Below are 16,657 nucleotides of genomic sequence, written 5' to 3' on the forward strand. Positions count from 1 at the left end.
GAGTGACTGACTATACCAACCCCGCCTGCAAATACTTGCTGAGCATTTCACTGGTGGTGGTTCTGGGGAGACCGCCATGAGTGGGACCAGTTCCGCCCTCAGGGGCGTCTCATGACCATGGGTGTGTCTCATGCTGAGCCGCTCACCGCCTGCCCTCGGTATAGGCTTGCCCCCCGAAACGCAGTGCAGCTCGGAGTATAGCCTACCTACACCTCCTCCTCCATCACAGAATGCTCAGCGCTCTAGTTCAGAGCCCTCATGTCCACAGAGGGAAGGTCATCTCCTTTCCGTGTGAACTTACAAGCGAAGCAGTCTCTGAGCAGTTTTGCCGAAAAGGACAAATCTTTCAGCAAGAAACTACTTGGACAAAAAAGAAGTGTGTGAATTACTGCATCTCCATGCCTAGACCCAGGCCTCCCACAGCCAAGACCTGCGACCGCCCCCAGTTCTCAGGTACAGCCCTTCTGGCATGGACCAGAAGAGCCCTAGACAGCTGCTGGCGTTGCAGACACAGCCGTACACCTGCCCAGGCCGCGCGGATCACGGGCACGTGGTCACAGTTAAGAATTACTCCCTTGGTCACATCTGACCTGAACTTCAGAGGAACCCAAGACCACCTACTGTGGATATATTGTACTTTCAGAGGCACCTGGCCAGTTGTAAGAGCCACCTTCCCTAACATGTCCTTTACTGGAATCCGGGGACAGGATCCCAGGGGCTCACAAGCTGATGCACCATGTATTTTGGAGCTGGGACCTGCAGTCAGTCAGGATCAGAACTCCAAGGTCAGGAAGCGAGCTTCTTCTGGAAGCGTCTCCAGAAGTGAGCGTCTTCTGGAAAATGGCACGAGAGCTAAGCAGCTACACAGCCCATGCACGGGTTTTCTGCTCCTATCCAAAGAGGTCAGGGGGGAACGTGCACTGCAAAGGGGGAGGCTACCCAGAATGGTAGTCGGTTTGTGCAGAGGGCGAAGCATGGATCGTGAGTTATCTAGATGATACAGGAAAGCCTGGGCCTGCAGTGAAGGCTCCTGACCAAGACTGCACAGTGCGCCACAGAGTGAACAGGACAGGAACCCAGCCTTCTGGGCAGGACACACTTAATCAAATGTAAAGTGGCAAAGCGCGGCTGACTGCAGTTTGCTCAGAAGATGGAGAGATGATTCATCAATAATACATCAGACGCAGAAAGACGAGTTACAGAAATTAAATTTCCATCCAACAGTAATTCCTGCGAAGTCACTGGAGAAATCTTTCATAACGAACAAGGATGTTAGCAATATATGTGCCCTTCCTAAACTCACAAGCCAAGGAGAGTGCCTCTCTTTACTCTGTTCTGACCACCATCACCTGGATTTGGGGCCTTGCCGTCCCCACCTGGGAGGTCTGCAACATGAGTTACAGCTGTCCTGGCCTCCGCTCTCCCCTTCAGCCCCTCCCGCACACCACCCTGTGAATCCTCCCAAAGCACCCGTGTGATCATGTCATCCACCTGCTCAGAAATGAGCCTCCCATTCCCTACAAAGGATGGCGTCTACACTCTACATTTGACAATCAAGGCCCTAAAAATCCTGGCCAAAGCTATCTTTTTTGTCCTTACTTCCTGCTACTAGAATTCTCTGGTCTGGGGACACTGGGCCTTGACCTTTGCATCTCAGGGTCTTTGGTCAGATTACCCTCTACCCTCCACTAGAGAGAGGCCCCCTCCTGGCAAGGCCACTCTGCCTCACAGCAGAGTCTCCCTTGTGGACCCTGGAGCAGGGCTGACAGCCAGTGTCTCCATTCACCCTCCCCTCTGCTGAACCCCACTCTGATTAGGCTTAGCCTCCACCGCTCTACCAAAATGGCGCTGGTCAGGATGCTTGGGAAAGTGCCAAGTGCACTACGATTAGTTTCCTCGTCTCCTCTGACTTCTCTCACGGCACACCTGCCTGTCCTCCGTTTGTCTTCTGGGTCACAGCTCTTGGCTCCCTCCCGTGTGGCTGCGGTTCCTTCTCGGTTCCCCTTGCCCCGCCCGGTCTCCCCAAGTCGGAGGGTCTCTGGGCTCACTCCTGAGCCTTTCAATGTCCTTTCAAGTGTACCGATCCATTTCTGGTCTCTCCTGAACTGCAGATTACATATTCACTGCTCACGCTCTCCACTTAGATGTACAGGGAAGCTTTCAAAGTAAAACTGCCCGGAACCAAACTGCCTTTACCCTGTGGCTGCAAATCCGCGTTGTCCGAACACAGGACAGTCTTCGACGGTTTCCCTCCCTCTCTGCTCACATGCCCGTATCTTCACATCCTACTGATTCCCCCTCACAGAGTCCGAGCCCGACCACCTCTCCCACCTGCAGAGCCGCGGCCCCGGGCCAGGCCACTCCTGGGCGCTGCCTGCATTACTGGGAAAGCCTCCAGGCTGGTTTTTGCGTCCACTCGCCCTCCACATCCCCCAGTCTAGGCTCAACTCAGCACCAGAGACATCTCGTGAAAGGGAAGGTCACCCAACTTCCCTCCTTTGCTTAAGACCCTCTGAAGCTTCTTTTCCACTCAGTGAAGCCCTGCGACGCCGGGGGATTACAACTTTCACGACGGCCTCTCTGCTCGCCTGAGCCTCCTGCTCCCCGGGCCCATCCGCGAAGGCCTCCTGGCTGTCCTTGACCATGTGCAGCATGCTCCCACCCCCCGGCTGTGCCCTGCCTGTACCCAGAGGGTTCTGCCTCCTCCCCGTGAGTCCTCAGGTCTTCTGGGTCTCATTATAAATGCCACCTATCACAGCACTGTCAGATCATCCTGTGGAAAAGCACATGGCCTGTCCCTTTCTCCCCTCTGCCCCCTGTCTGGCTTCGCTTTTCTTCACAGTCCTAAGCCTTACCCTGGGTGCCGTCTCTTTATTGCTTGTGTTCTGCCTGTCCTTCCCCTGCAAAATGTAAGCCCCATGTGGGCGGGGGGCTTTGATTCACTGCTGTCCCCCCAGAGCCAAGGAACAGCGCTGGCGCACAGCAAGCACTGAGTCTTCGCTGAGGGAAGGTCAGGTCTCACCGTCTTGATCTCAGGAGCGCGCTGCTGGGGAGACAGGTATGGAACGTGGGAGGCACAGGCGGTGCGGAGCAGGCAGACGGGTTCCCCTGGCCCTCTGCACGGCCCTGAAGGATTTCACGTCCCCCGGGTGCAGACGGTGATCACAGGGGGAGCCTCTCGCTCTCTGTCTGCACCTCACACACGGCCCCTGAGGCTAAGCTGGGAAGGGTACCCGACTGCAGGCTCGGACCGGGCTTCAGCCTCCTGACCCCACAGGATGTCCCATCCGTCATGGGGGATAAAGCGGCGCACAATCAGGGCTCCGCCGCTGACCAGCTAAACAGAGGGCGAGTCAGTGCAGACAATGACACTCTTTGGGTGCTGACCGTCCTGTCTCATGACCACACAGTGCCACGCACGGCTGGCAGGCCTCCGGGCTCACTGTACCGCGGACAAGGTTCCCTAACACAACGCAGCAAGGAGACACAAGAATCAAGGGGGAGGTGGGAAGGATGCTGACTCCCTCGCAGAGCACGTGTCCCGCGGTGTGGACTGTCTGTGGGGTCTGTGTGTTTAGGGCTGGAGGTCTGGAATGCTGCCTGGGGGCTGTCCTGCCAGGGGCTCAGGCCCTGCATTTCTGGGACAAGGGGCAGAGGACCAGGGTACGAGACAAAGACGTGGAAAGGAGGAGGCGGCGGCCTGGAGGAGGATCTGGGTGGCTGCGGCGGCGGAAGTCTTGACGCTTGAGGGTGGGTTTCCAAGCTGACGGGAAGGGCGGGCGTGGGGAGAGGCGTGGGCCGCACGGACAGCCCGGGTGCTGCTGGGACCGACGAACCCAACACAGACTGAACTGTACTCTTTAACTGCAGCTCTTCCATTCGGTTCTGATATATATTCCCCTCACAGTGGCTGTGAAGCGAACCCCTGCCAGGGCGTGTCCAAGCCTGGGCTGTGTGTCTGTGCGACCCAGACAGGGCACGTGTCCCTAAGAGCCTGTTCTGCCCGCTGGGCCACGCTGCCGCAGACAGCTGGAGCACACAAATGCCAGGACCCAGAGCAAGTCTTACACGGAACCCAAATGAGGCTCTCACCCTGACCGCAGTCTCTCCAGCCACCCTGACCCCCGGCCCCATCTCTGCACCGGGAGACCTCGGCCACGGGCCTGGGCCACACACTGGCAGACCGGTGTCCCCCGCGATCACTAGTCCGGCTTGGTGACCCTGGCTCAGATACCTGGACACATGGGGCAGCAACTTCCCTCCACGTTGATGGGCTCCACGCAGGGCAGCGGCGGGCAGCTGACGGTGGAGCAGAGGGTCTGGCCCTGCAGGCAGTAGCAGTGCGTACAGCTGTCGATGTCCCAGCGCTCCTCGTCGGCGTAGGCCTTCCCGCTGAAGTGGCACACCGCCTTCTTCGGAATCGTGTCCTCTAGCGAAAAGAACAGCACAGAGTGGAGTCGCTTGATGTGACCAAGCACAACATCTTAAGACACTGGACACGTAAAGGGGCAACGGTTCTGTACGGTCACGACACCCTTCCCACAACGACTTCCCAGCACGTGGCGAAGCGTTCGCTTCCCCAGGCACCTGCCACCATCTTCATCGGCACGGGAGACGCTTCAGGGTGCTTGTCTTGTGACACTGAACCTGATCAAGGGCCACGGAGGCCCACGGAGGGCAGTAATGGCTACAACCAGGTGGGGATGCTACCCACTGCGTAAGTGTCACTGGGTCCTCACTGTAGAAAACCCAAATTTAAGCACACTGGGTGGCTGCTGAATGCACTACGTGAAAAAACCAAATTCAAATAGGTAGAGATGAATTGAGAGGGTTTATGTGGAAAGAGACAAACAAGTCCAGCTGACTACATTTATAGAGACGAGTCATGAAACTCCTACCTCGGGTTCACCTTTCTGTAGGTGACTCAGGGGACTGGTGAGGGAGGATGGCGGGGTGTCCTGGGGAACCTGCGGCTCCCCTGCGTGGTGTCTGCGCCTACAGAGCCACTTTCATCATCCTTCGGGGACACCGGACGGACCTCCCTCTCATCAACAAAGGCATTCCTGCCTTAAAAACCACCTCATTTCATTTCAAACCATTTTTTTTCAGCAAACTATGGTTTTGACAATATATTTTTAAGAGTTATTTTTACGTATAAGAATTTACAGCTTTTAGAACACTCAGCTCTTCTCTCTAGTCTCCCCCGCCATCCTCATTCCCTTCTTCCCCTGACTTTGTCCTAGAAACTTCCTCCTCCTGGTTCGCCTCAACCTATTTACAAGTGGGCACATTTCAGAGCCAGTCTGTCCCCCCCAGGGTTCAAGAATGGTGGCTTAGAGTAGGGTCCCAATGACCAGCAGAGACAGGGCAGGTCAGTGGGGAAATGGGGGGGGCACTTGTCAGTGGAGAGGCCAATAACTGGGTGACTCCTACCAAGCTGGGGAGATTTTATACTCAGATTCTAAAGGTGCCTCCACTTACCACTGGTCACTAGTAACTGAAAAACGACAAAGGAATCTGGGAGGAAAGCAGTGCTGGTCAGGGGCTCAGGGTTCCTCCTGGAAGGCATTGGGGAGGCCCCCCCACAGGCAGTGTTTATCACCCAGACACACAGGATGGATCCAGAAAGCCTGAGGGGGTGCGGAGAAATGTGTAGGCCTCAGGAGTGACCCCAAGGCAGCTTCTAGCAGCTCTCTGTGTAGACCCAGCCCAAGGCTTCCTGTTGTTCTCCAGAGGAGGCCACAAAATTGGTGTTACACACTCTCTTACCACTAGGCTAATGCTGTATTTCCACAGCTGTATCTCAGGCCATTGCAGAGGCTCAGAAGCAAGCGCAGGAAGGGGTCTAGGTCAAGCGTCAGAATGCACAATCTCTGTTTCTCAACATGTTTTCATGGTTTCTTTACTTCTGCCTAAGGCTCAACAAGGGATACAGAGTAACTATGGGAAGCTCTAGTTGCAAACAGAAATGCTTTCTCATTCTCTAATAGAACGTATTTCACCATATTTGTGAATGTTCCATAGAAAAGTTTTCTGGTGCGCCGACTGCCGAGCTTAAAAACCTGTCTGGAGGCTTTCGAACCAAACCCACGACAAGCTTTTGCTAGTCTGGAATCCTTAGGGGAGGCAACTTCATTAAGACATCTCAAATGTCCATGTCAAACGGCTGAGTGGAATCATTTAATGAACCCGATTCGAGGAATATTCTGACCTCCAGCCAACTTTTCATTGATGACATTAGATTTGCCACGCAATCGAGAGTCTATTATGCAGAGAATTCTTTATGAAAGGAAGCATCTCTTCGTGAAGCAATATCACTGATTCTATTTTATGCAGACCTTATAACGCTCACAGGATGGACCAATATCGGTGCATAAAATGTGAATAATGAATTACCGTACTAGGAGCTTAGAAAAGACAAGGTCAAGCTCCTTGCCCGCCTCGTCCAGCACATTCTCTGTACTTTCCCTCCTCAAGGCAACTTTGCCAGTTCCTCTTGGAGAAAAGGAGGGAATAAACTCAGGAAGGATGGGGACTTCCATAAAAAAGAGATTAGAATTCAAGCACAGGTTTGTTATTTTCTCAAGATCTAGGCAAAGGCACATTTTAAGATATTTAACTAATTAATGCTACTGATAGGAGGCTAAAACGGTCTGTTAAAAATTACACTGAGGGGCACCTGGGTGGCTTAGTCTGGTAAGCGTCTGACTTCGGCTCAGGTTATCATCTCGTGGTTCTGGAGTTTGAGCCCCACCTTGGGCTGTTTGCTGTCAGCACAGAGGGTACTTTGTGTCCCCCTTTTCTTCTGCCCCTCCCTAGCTTGTGCTCTCTCTCAAAAATAAACATTTAAAAAATAATAAAGTAAAAATTACTGACATTAAGAAACACTAAATGTTAAAAATTATAGAGACATTCACTCATTGACTCTATAAACTTTTACCATCAGCGGGAAGGAAGGCATGACCACGATGACCCTGACCCAGAGGATGGCAGAGAAGTGGTCAGACAGGCGTGGGGATGGTCCTGCCCACAGCACAGCAACCGCTGCTTCTGTGAATTTAACACACAGCCATGTACCACAGAGGGGGAAGCAACTACCGGCTGGAAACTGGGGAAGGCATCGCTCGGGGCTCCATGTTCGGGTTTTACTTTGAGGGATGAGCAGAAGGCAGAGGAGGAGGAGGGGCATTCCAAGCAGAGGGCGGTGTGTCCGACAGCCGCACTGGGAGAGCAGTGAGTGTGTCAGGCTGTACAGTGCGTGTGCGTGGGGGGGCATGGAGAATGTGTATGGGTACACGCACTGCGGCTGGAGATGAAGGTGGGGTCACACGGGAAGGGGTCTGGAGTAACAAGGGTCATATTTAGATTCCTTCCGGTAGAGGAGGAGAGGGCCCTTACCAGCCGCACTGGTCGGAGGATGACTCTGGAGAAGGGCCGTACAGAGGACTAGATGGGGAAGGGAGAGGAGGACTCTGTTCACAGGGATGTGGTGTGGGCCGGGTTACAGCAGCATGGACGGATGGGGATGGACAGGCGAGGCGAGGCTGGAGGTTTCGAAGAAACAGTTAGGATATGGACGCCAGGGAGGCGGCGGCATGAAGGGCTGCCCGGCTTGCACGGGGGGCCAGGCGGGGGTGACTGCAGGACAGGCATCATTTCCCCACTGTAAGAAACAAACAGCCAGGGAGCTGGTTAGGCCTTATCAGATCCTCCCATCCTCCAGTGGGCCAGTCGGAGCGGCACTGATCGCTCCTCAAACGTGTAAGCCTACCGTGTGATCATGACCATGAAGCTGCCGCTAGGACAGAGCACATAAGGTAACAGAGGACAAATTCTGGTCACTGGGAGCTTCAGGTAGGAAAGTAACCTTGTGACGTGTGGGGTAACTGGCAGTACCCTTCATGTGACTTTACGGAGTTTATATCCCCTTGAGCCAATAATTCTGCTAAGCAATCTACCCCAAGGAAATAATCAGAAAAGGCCTAAAGTGTTTTTGGTGGATATTCATCACAATATTATTTATAATGACAAGAAGTCAGGGGAAAAACCTGTGTCTGACGATAAGAGAATGTTTAAATGGCTCACGATGCAATCGTGAGACAATATCATGCCACTATCAAAATGCACCATGTATGGTATAAGCTCAATCACGTAAGGAGGAAAATTAAAAACTGTCCAGAAAGAAATGAAAATGTTAACAGTAATCATTAGAATCAGGTGAATTTTTCTCTTTGCCTTTTCCTTTTTTTGCAATGAACATCAGTTACTTCTGATAAAGAGGCAGCAATATATGAAATGGAAATCTCAAAAACACAGACACATGAGCATGCATTATCCACGTGACCTCCTCCCCCCTCACCACACACACACACACGAGAATACGAAGGGGGAACGAACACACACACACACACACACACGAGAATACGAAGGGGTAACATACACGCGCGCGCGAGAGAATACAAAGGGGTAAGAGCTGAAGCCGAGCCTGGTTCTAAAGAACCCGGGGGCGCCTGGGTGGCTCAGTCAGTTAAGCATCCGACTTCGGCTCAGGTCATGATCTCATGGTTCGTGGGTTCAAGCCCCGCATTGGGCTCTGTGCTGACAGCCAGCTCAGAGCCTGGAGCTTGCTTCAGATCCTGTGTCTTCCTCTCTCTCTGCCCCTCCCCAGCCCAGCTCGCTCTCTGTCTCTGTCTCTCAAAATAAAATAAAAACATAAAAAAAAAATTAAAGAAAAAAAAAAGAACCCGGCTACCTGGTGGGGTGCTCCCTGGATACTACCAGCTGTAAAACCAAACCAGAGAAGAAATGCCAAAGATCTAATCAGGACCTACAACATCAGGCAGGGTTCATGTAACTAATGATTCATCAACTGTAGGAGATCACCGTCCAAAAGAAAATTTGTAAAATGATAGGAAAGCAGCTACTCTGAACGCCTTGAAGGTGATGGGTTGAACCAAGAACTCTAACTACATACATACTGGGTAAAACTAAAGTTCTTCGTTTGATTTTGTAACAAAAATATATCTTTTCCTAAATTCAATGATGATTAAGAACTCAAAGGAGCAGGGTGATGACAGGGGAGACCGTCAAATGCATTAAACCTTCCAGCTCGCAGGCTCCATGCAGTCACTCAGAGAGGGGGTCAGATGGACAAGTGTCCAGGGGCTTCAGCGGTCATAGCAAATCTGTTCCCTTCAGGGAGGGGGCTGACTGCCATGGACTGGATTTTCAGGTACTCTGACCATTTTATCGCTACTTCACTGAAGCTCTGCTCATTACAGATTACCTCAGAAGCACCTTGCCTTCAAGATCATTTTCAGCTAAGTTAATTCCAATTTGAGATTAGGAAGCTATCTTACTAGGCCTACGGGGCACCTGGGTAGCTCGGTTGGTTAGGCGTCTGACTTTGACTCAGGTCATGATCTCAAGGTTTGTGACTTTGGGCCTCACACTGGGCTCTGGGCTGACAGCTGAGAGCCTGGAGCCTACTTCATATTCTGTGTCTCCCTCTCTCTCTGCCTGTCTCCTACTCACATTCTGTCTCTGTCTCTCTCTTAAAAATAAATAAATGTAAAAAAAAATTTTTTTTAAACTACCTTACTAGGTCTAAAAAACTGGGGGTGCCATGTTGATGGCAGCATTATTTACAATAGCTAAGACATGGAAACCACCCATTCATCGATGGATGCATGAACAAAGAAGTTGTGGTGTGTGTACGTACGTGTACACACACACACACACACACACACAGGAATATTATTCAGCCATAAAAAATGAAAGAAAAATCCTACCATTTGTGACAACGTGGATGGACCCTGAAGGTCTTGCGCTAAGTAAAATATAAACACTACATGAACTCACTGAACTGTGGAATCTAAAAAGACAAATGAAACACCAAACCCAGAGAAAAAGAGATCAGACTTGTGGTTACCAGCGGTGGGGGGTGGGGGCAGGGGGAAGTGGAGAAAAGTGGTGAAAAGGTACAAACCTCCTGTTACAAGATGAATAGGCACCAGGGTTGTGAGGCACACCACAAATGACTACAGCTAACACTGCTGTTAAGCAAAGCTGTTAAGAGAATAAATTCTAAGAGTTCTCATGAAAAGAATTTTTTTTCTTTTAAGTGCATCCATGTGAGATGTTAACTAAATTGACAGTGGGAATCATTTCACAACGTACATAATTCGAGCCATCATGCTGCACGCCTTAAACTTACACAGGGACGCACGTCAATTATTTCTCACTAAAACAGGTAAAAAACCTGGGGGGGTGGGGGTGGGTAGAACACAGTGACAGATGCCAGTCGACTGCTAGTTGGTAGCCCCGCCTCGAGGAACAAGTCTCCCCTTGGAGGTGGCAGAGTGAAAAGGGGCCCAGTGCCTTGAAAAAGACCCAGTGAAGGGACCTGGCTGCAGGACAGTGGGAGCTAGAAGTCTGTATCAAAGTCCAAACCAATGTTGAAATTCACTGTGCAGAGTTCGGCGAGGCCACACGATCTAGGCACTGAATGGCCAGCACTTTCACAGCTGACCTTCTTAAAGACTGGAGGTCAGAGGAGGCAGGTGACAGAGATAAGGGAAACACCAGATGGTTCTGAAAGAAGGATCTAGGTGCCAAGTACTGAAGAACCCAAGAGCACCTGCCAAGTATCCATGGTGCTCAAGGCCTCCACGCCATCCGGTCTCACAGAAACCCTGAGAAACCCCAAGGGTTTCTCCCCTTGGGGAAACTCATAAGCACACCAGTTAAGCAGCGAAACCCACATATACCCGACTCCATCTGACTGCAAGGCTCAAGTTCATTATGACGAGGTCTACTTAATGGCTGGCTCCTTTCCTTCTATCCCAGGAACACACAGACCCCTCTTCATGTGGCCTCCAACGTGTTAGGGCCTCTCTGGAAAGAAGACAACACCTTCAGGGGAGGCCAAGCTGGTTCCAGTGTGTTGCCTTGGGCTAAGCCACGGTGAGCTGTGCGTGTCTTTTGCCTGGACTCACAAGCTTGAGGACAGGGACTTCAAGCCATGATGAGAGACCCATTTCAGAGACAGAACAGGGAAACCCTTTCCCTCCACTGCTTGCAAGAAGTGGTTTTCTATGGTGTCTCCACATCTGATTGGTTTGAACCACAGTATCAATATGTTTCGTAATGGGGAAGTTTCCTTCTTCAAACATGCTTTAAAACAAAGCCATGTTTAAGACCCTACTGAATTTTCAGGTAAAATAAATGACGGATTCTTGGTTGTAGGAAAGCCCTGATTAACCATTTCCAGGGTGGTTGCTATGTGGCCCAGATTAATCAATTAGGGTCTGGGTAATGAGGCTTTCTACAAATACTTCTGCTTTTGACTAAATCTCACTTGAAAGGCAAAAATCTAAACAGAGGCCTGAGAGCACGGAGTCATTGGAGCTGGCTGACGGATTCTGGAGGCCCTTTCTTTTCCTGGTTACTCCCACGGCACATTTGGGTGAATTTGAGAGAACCGTCAAAGAGTTTAAGAAACGACTCAGTTTACAGGGAGACATGGTGGCTGTTCTATGTAATTTGAGGTTCTAAATAATAAAGTCACCGTAGTCTTTCAGAGGAAAGAGCACAGTTCAGTTGAAAGTACATATGAAAGCATTCTCGGCACTCTGGCTGAAGAAGGATGTAGAAATGGAGGCATGGGAACATTCAACTAAAAGCGGTCTACACAGTTTATATTTGGCTGTCGAGTGGGCTGTGCCATTTGACTGTTCTATTTATCACTCCAACTGGCTTGTTTACACTGACAATGACATTATTTTTATTCTTTGATACCCAATGATAGTAACCCATTTGCTGAATGCCTACTCCGCATGGGCCGCTGTGCTAAGTGATTTATAGAAGTCAGTTCTGTTTTGATCTCTACAGCCTAACGGGACAGAGAACTGAGGCAAGGGGAAGATACAGGACTTGCCCAAGATGCATGGCAAGGAGGTGGCAAGGTGAGGATGAGAACACTGTGGGTGTGGCTGCACAGTCCCCACTCACCTTCTGCCCACCATGTTTAAGACTCTACTACCCAGTAGGACAACCTCAGGGAGGGCTACTTCCTTGTGTCAGACAAATGAACGTGGTTATTACTCACTAATCAATGGGCACTTGGGATTCCCTACCCCTTACATTTGCTGGGGAAGGTTTTTGTCTTCAAAGGTAATTCACCTTTTAACTGACTGCCTCATACCTCTGGCTCAGTCCTATGAGGGAACAGAGCTAACAAAGTGGTGACCGAGGACTCACGTTCTTTCTTAGGCAAATCTTGATTTAACATCTCTCTCGGAAAAAGAGGATTAGAGGAGAATGTTCCAAGAAAAACATGAGGTATGACACTAATATAATCAGGTTTATTTTTAGGACCAACACATCAGGAGTTATATATCCAAACAAATGTGCTCCTCTTCTAAGTAGTAACTGTAGAGGGCTATAAACGTACTCCGGCGATAGGGCCCTTGCCTCACACGGCTTAGGAATTTTCCTTTTGCAGAGTCGTCCACGGCCAAGTTTTGACCCATGCAATGAAGACAGTTACTATTTTATGGCCACTCCTTGGTTTAGATCAGCTCTGGTATTTTGTTTCCTCGACCCTGGTCTCTCTGGTCCATGAGACCAGGCTTGGAAGGACTTTCGGCCTCCTTCAGAAATAAAGTCCCTCTTGTAGCAGGGGACCTGGTTCTGGAGTCCTCACCAACAGTGCGTCAGGAGCCTGGGGTGCTCGTGCATGGCGCTCCTTCCGTGAGGCCGTCTGACTCAGAAAGCACACAGACACGTGCTTTGTCTTTTTTTTCCTTTGGATTCAAATATAAGCAACATTGTACTGTATCGTGGATGACTGTGATAAAAGCACGCCACGTCTTTCCGTGGGGCCGGTTTAGAGAACTCCGCATTTATTTTTTGTTTTTCTTTCCACTTTCCCTGATTCTGGTTCCTACGCAAGGGGAGGAAGATGTGGCAAAGGCCTTGGAATGTTAACTCCTTTTAAGCTGACTTCTCCAACTGTTTAAACTTGGTCATCTCACTTCAAAATAAGAAGTCTTAACAGACTGTTAAAGGTGGAACTTCGCTTTTGCTCTCCAGCTCTCACCACGACACCAGAAAGCTAATTAGCAGGTGGGAAAACCCTAGAATCCACAGCTATGTTGTTTATTCCCCCTGTAAGGTCCAGTTCAGTGTTTCAGAAGCCACTGACCTGGGAGCTCAGGCCCTGCTCAGGCCATGACCATGACCATGACCATGGTGAGGGATATACACTGGCTTCTGAAAAGGAAGCATCTCCAGGTTTCCACGCCTCCCCGCCCCCCCCCCCTTTTTACTCCATGGATGGATCCGAAAACAAAGATGCCCTTGAACCTACACTCTACTCGAGTCTTCAACTGCTGCCAGGAGACAACTTTCCTGTGTAGACACTTGAGGTATTACATGCGGGTGTGGTGGTCATGCAGGCAGAGTGCCGGTGTGAGAGTCACTTCCTGGGAGGAAAGTAGGCAGCTTTACCAATGGCATCGGCTCTTCCCAACCACCAGGGTATTATGTAGAGTCCTGAAAAGTGGTTTACTCTGGGTTCCCAGGGCAAGAAACTAAATGCAGCTCCTATTCTCAGATCAAGTCCCACTGCAGAGTCACCCCGGCAGCAGCGGGGAGGGGTGCTCTGTCCTTCCCACACTGCTGTGGACAGCACGGCCCCGAACACTGGAGATGCAGCAGTGCACGAGGCAGAGGAGGAGATGTTCTTGGGTCGGGGGCGGGGAGGAGTGTGATGAATGTCCCAGGATCCCAGGTGCAGACACATGGGCAAACTGCAGGCCATGCCAACAAGGTTATACTTCTATCTGGTTTCTTGGGTTTGCCACCTCAGGGACTTACAGAAAGCATTGGTGCGATCATTTTGGCAGGGGTGAGAAGGCACGGGGCACTCTACAGGGAACAGGGGATCAGACAAGGTGGAAAAGGTAGCCGAGAACCACCAGGGATGCGGCTGACCTGGGGAAGGGTAGGGGAAGTACTTTCACGAATTTTAGCTTATAAATTTAATGCTGCACTGCAGCGACCTTTCTCTAACTGACACAGAGGAATAAAACGCTGCTATTATATTTTATCTTCTTTTAACGGGTAAAATACCCAAATCCCTGGCCTGTGATATCCTTTTCCATTTCCATATCCCAGAGGTAGACGCGTGCTGGGCATGAACTCTCCGTTTGGAGAAGAGATCGACTGTGTGTGTCTCCTGTCTGAGAACCCAGCTTTACTTGTGTTTACGTAAAGAGGAAACAAACCAACCACAACGATGAAGGAATCTGAGCAATAATTCGCAGGCCACTAAGCAGTGAATGAAGACTCAGAGGCACAGATGAGGGTGGATTTTGAACACGCTGGTCCACTGGGCTGTTCTTGATGGGAAAAGAATGGAAAAGCAGAAGGCAAGTGACGTCTCACTAAAATCAGATGCAGGTAGTCTAGATAATTTCAGAGGCCGAGATCTAATACAGTAATCCTATCAGCACATGATTCAATGTTTTTGGCTAAAAAATGCAAAAAATATTTATCGATTTAACTTGAAAACAGTACCTTATAACTTTTAGCTTCTAGTAAATAAAACACCTGCTCTTAATTCACTTTTGCAAAAACACAAAATAACTCCCTAAAACCAAAACTGAGACAAATATTGCCATGTAGGCAAACATCTATCTCTCTATAATGTCTTAAAATACTTTGAAAGCAGATCTGACAACCATTTTAAGACCCTTCTTGGAAGTCCATTTGTGCTTTATTTTATTCTAGTTCTTGGGGTGGGAGTCTAGGTGCATTTATAAAGGCCAAAAAAGCCTTTCAGCTTTCTTCAACATACTAGAGAAAATAGGTAATAAAGTTACTAGAAAAATTATAAACTTTCCTGAGTTCAACGAACAGAAATCTCACCAAACCAGTACATATGGTGACTGTGGCTGATCCCCACAGCATGCAGAGGACAGAATTTTTCAGTAATGGGACTTAATCTGCGCAATAAGTGTCTGCTACAGGTCGATTAAGCACTTCATGGATGGAGGTCCAAGGAAATATTCCATTTTCAACTTGAACTAAGGTCCCATCTCTTACAAGGCCTACAACCCTTCATGAAGATCAGACACAGAAACCACGTTGAAAATACATAATGTATTTTCTAAAAGGCAGAATTCTACAATGAAAGATGAAGATAAGGAAAACATAATATTTCCTTTAAGGCCCAAGGGAAGCTCTCCATGTAAAAGAGTACAGAATCCTGTGAAGCAAACCTTGAGCCGGGAGCCACTGGACTTCCCAGAGAGGGTTCCTGCTGTCACCCCACCAGCAGCCTCCAGAGGGTCTGCCGACTGACCTCAGGTCTGAATACATTTCCTTATCAGAAATGTGGCCTTTTGTATCCAGGGAAAGGGCAGCAGGTTTTTCCCCCAACCACTAGACAGTCAAAAATCAGAGTTGGTCTCCTGGACAGAAACCAGAGGGAAAGGCACGAGCCAGCAGATCTCTCTGGGGACCCCGGTGCCAGCCTCCCTTCTGCACAGCAGGCCTCACGAACATAAGACTGCGTGCTGGAGCCCACGTAAGGACGTGGGGCTTAGAGGATTATGCAGGGGGAACCACCAGGATCTCTGTTTTCACAGCCAGGGCCTGGAAGGACACTGAGGTGCACAGAAAAGGCTGCATATGGCCCGAGCAGGATGAGGTGCCTGCCTCCCTGGGTGTGGGGCAGACATGCCGAAATCAAACACTCTTTATTTCTGCTGCGGCACCTGGAGACCCATTCCAAAGTCAGCGCAGGGCGTGACAACCAGAATGTCTGTGGCTGGCCCCCCCTTCCCTTCTGCTGAATCACGCCAGCAGGGTCGGGGACCCCCGGGGTTGTCGTGCTGGATCTCAGGAGCCCAGGGCTCTGAGGAATGTGCGGGAAGCATACGGGCTCTTACTGATGGTGGCACGCCCTGATCACAAATGCCCCGGGCTCTGTTTGGAGGACTCGGGGTGGGTGGCGCACTACAAGTTCACGGACTCCCCAAACGGGACTAGCCTCTCAGAGGAAACAAAAACCAAAAGAGCGCCCTTTTCTCTCCCATGGCAACGTCCAAAGGCATGAAAGGACCGGGAAGCTCTGAGGTTTGTGGGCGGGGCTCTGCCCCAACGCAGCCGTGAATGTGGCCTTAGCAAGCTGTCTTCACCCAGATCACTATACGGTGACTGCGGCGGTGGTGCCCGATTTAAGCTAAGGGTGCAGGATGAGGTACAGCACCGAGGCAGTATCTAAAATATTCTTGTCTTTCAAAAGCTCACCACTGGCATGTTACATCCAGGCCCTTCTCTTACAGAAAGGCAGGCACCATCTTCCAAGTGAGCTCTCAGAATCAATTTGGCATGTGGCCCAGATCAGCTGCACTCGGTTAGAAGAGCCCTAACTGTAGTGAACAGAGCACTCACGTTATGTTGACTAAGTACTCTCACAGGTGTGTGTGCATCACTTACCTGTCACAGCACTTTCGCAAAGCAGAGAACAATACTATTATTCCTATCTCACAGGTGGGGAAACTGAGCTGGGGTTACGTCTTATCACTGAGACATAAAGCTAGATGTGCCAGAGGGGGGTGGTCATAACCTCCTGGTTCCAATTAAG

At 50.3% G+C, this 16,657-nt stretch overlaps 1 protein-coding gene across 1 annotated transcript in view; it reads right to left on the minus strand.

Annotated features, from left to right (window-relative positions):
- CRIM1 (cysteine rich transmembrane BMP regulator 1) overlaps positions 1-16,657 on the minus strand; it is a 153,858-nt gene that overhangs the window by 9,784 nt on the left and 127,417 nt on the right. The window contains exon 14 of the mRNA XM_077764309.1: positions 4,235-4,429. Coding sequence (XP_077620435.1) covers positions 4,235-4,429 — 195 coding nt within the window. The remainder of the gene's footprint in view (positions 1-4,234; positions 4,430-16,657) is intronic.

This window comes from Crocuta crocuta, unplaced genomic scaffold, assembly GCF_008692635.1.
Source record: "Crocuta crocuta isolate KB4526 unplaced genomic scaffold, BGI_CrCroc_1.0 scaffold164, whole genome shotgun sequence".
Lineage (NCBI taxonomy): Eukaryota > Metazoa > Chordata > Mammalia > Carnivora > Hyaenidae > Crocuta > Crocuta crocuta.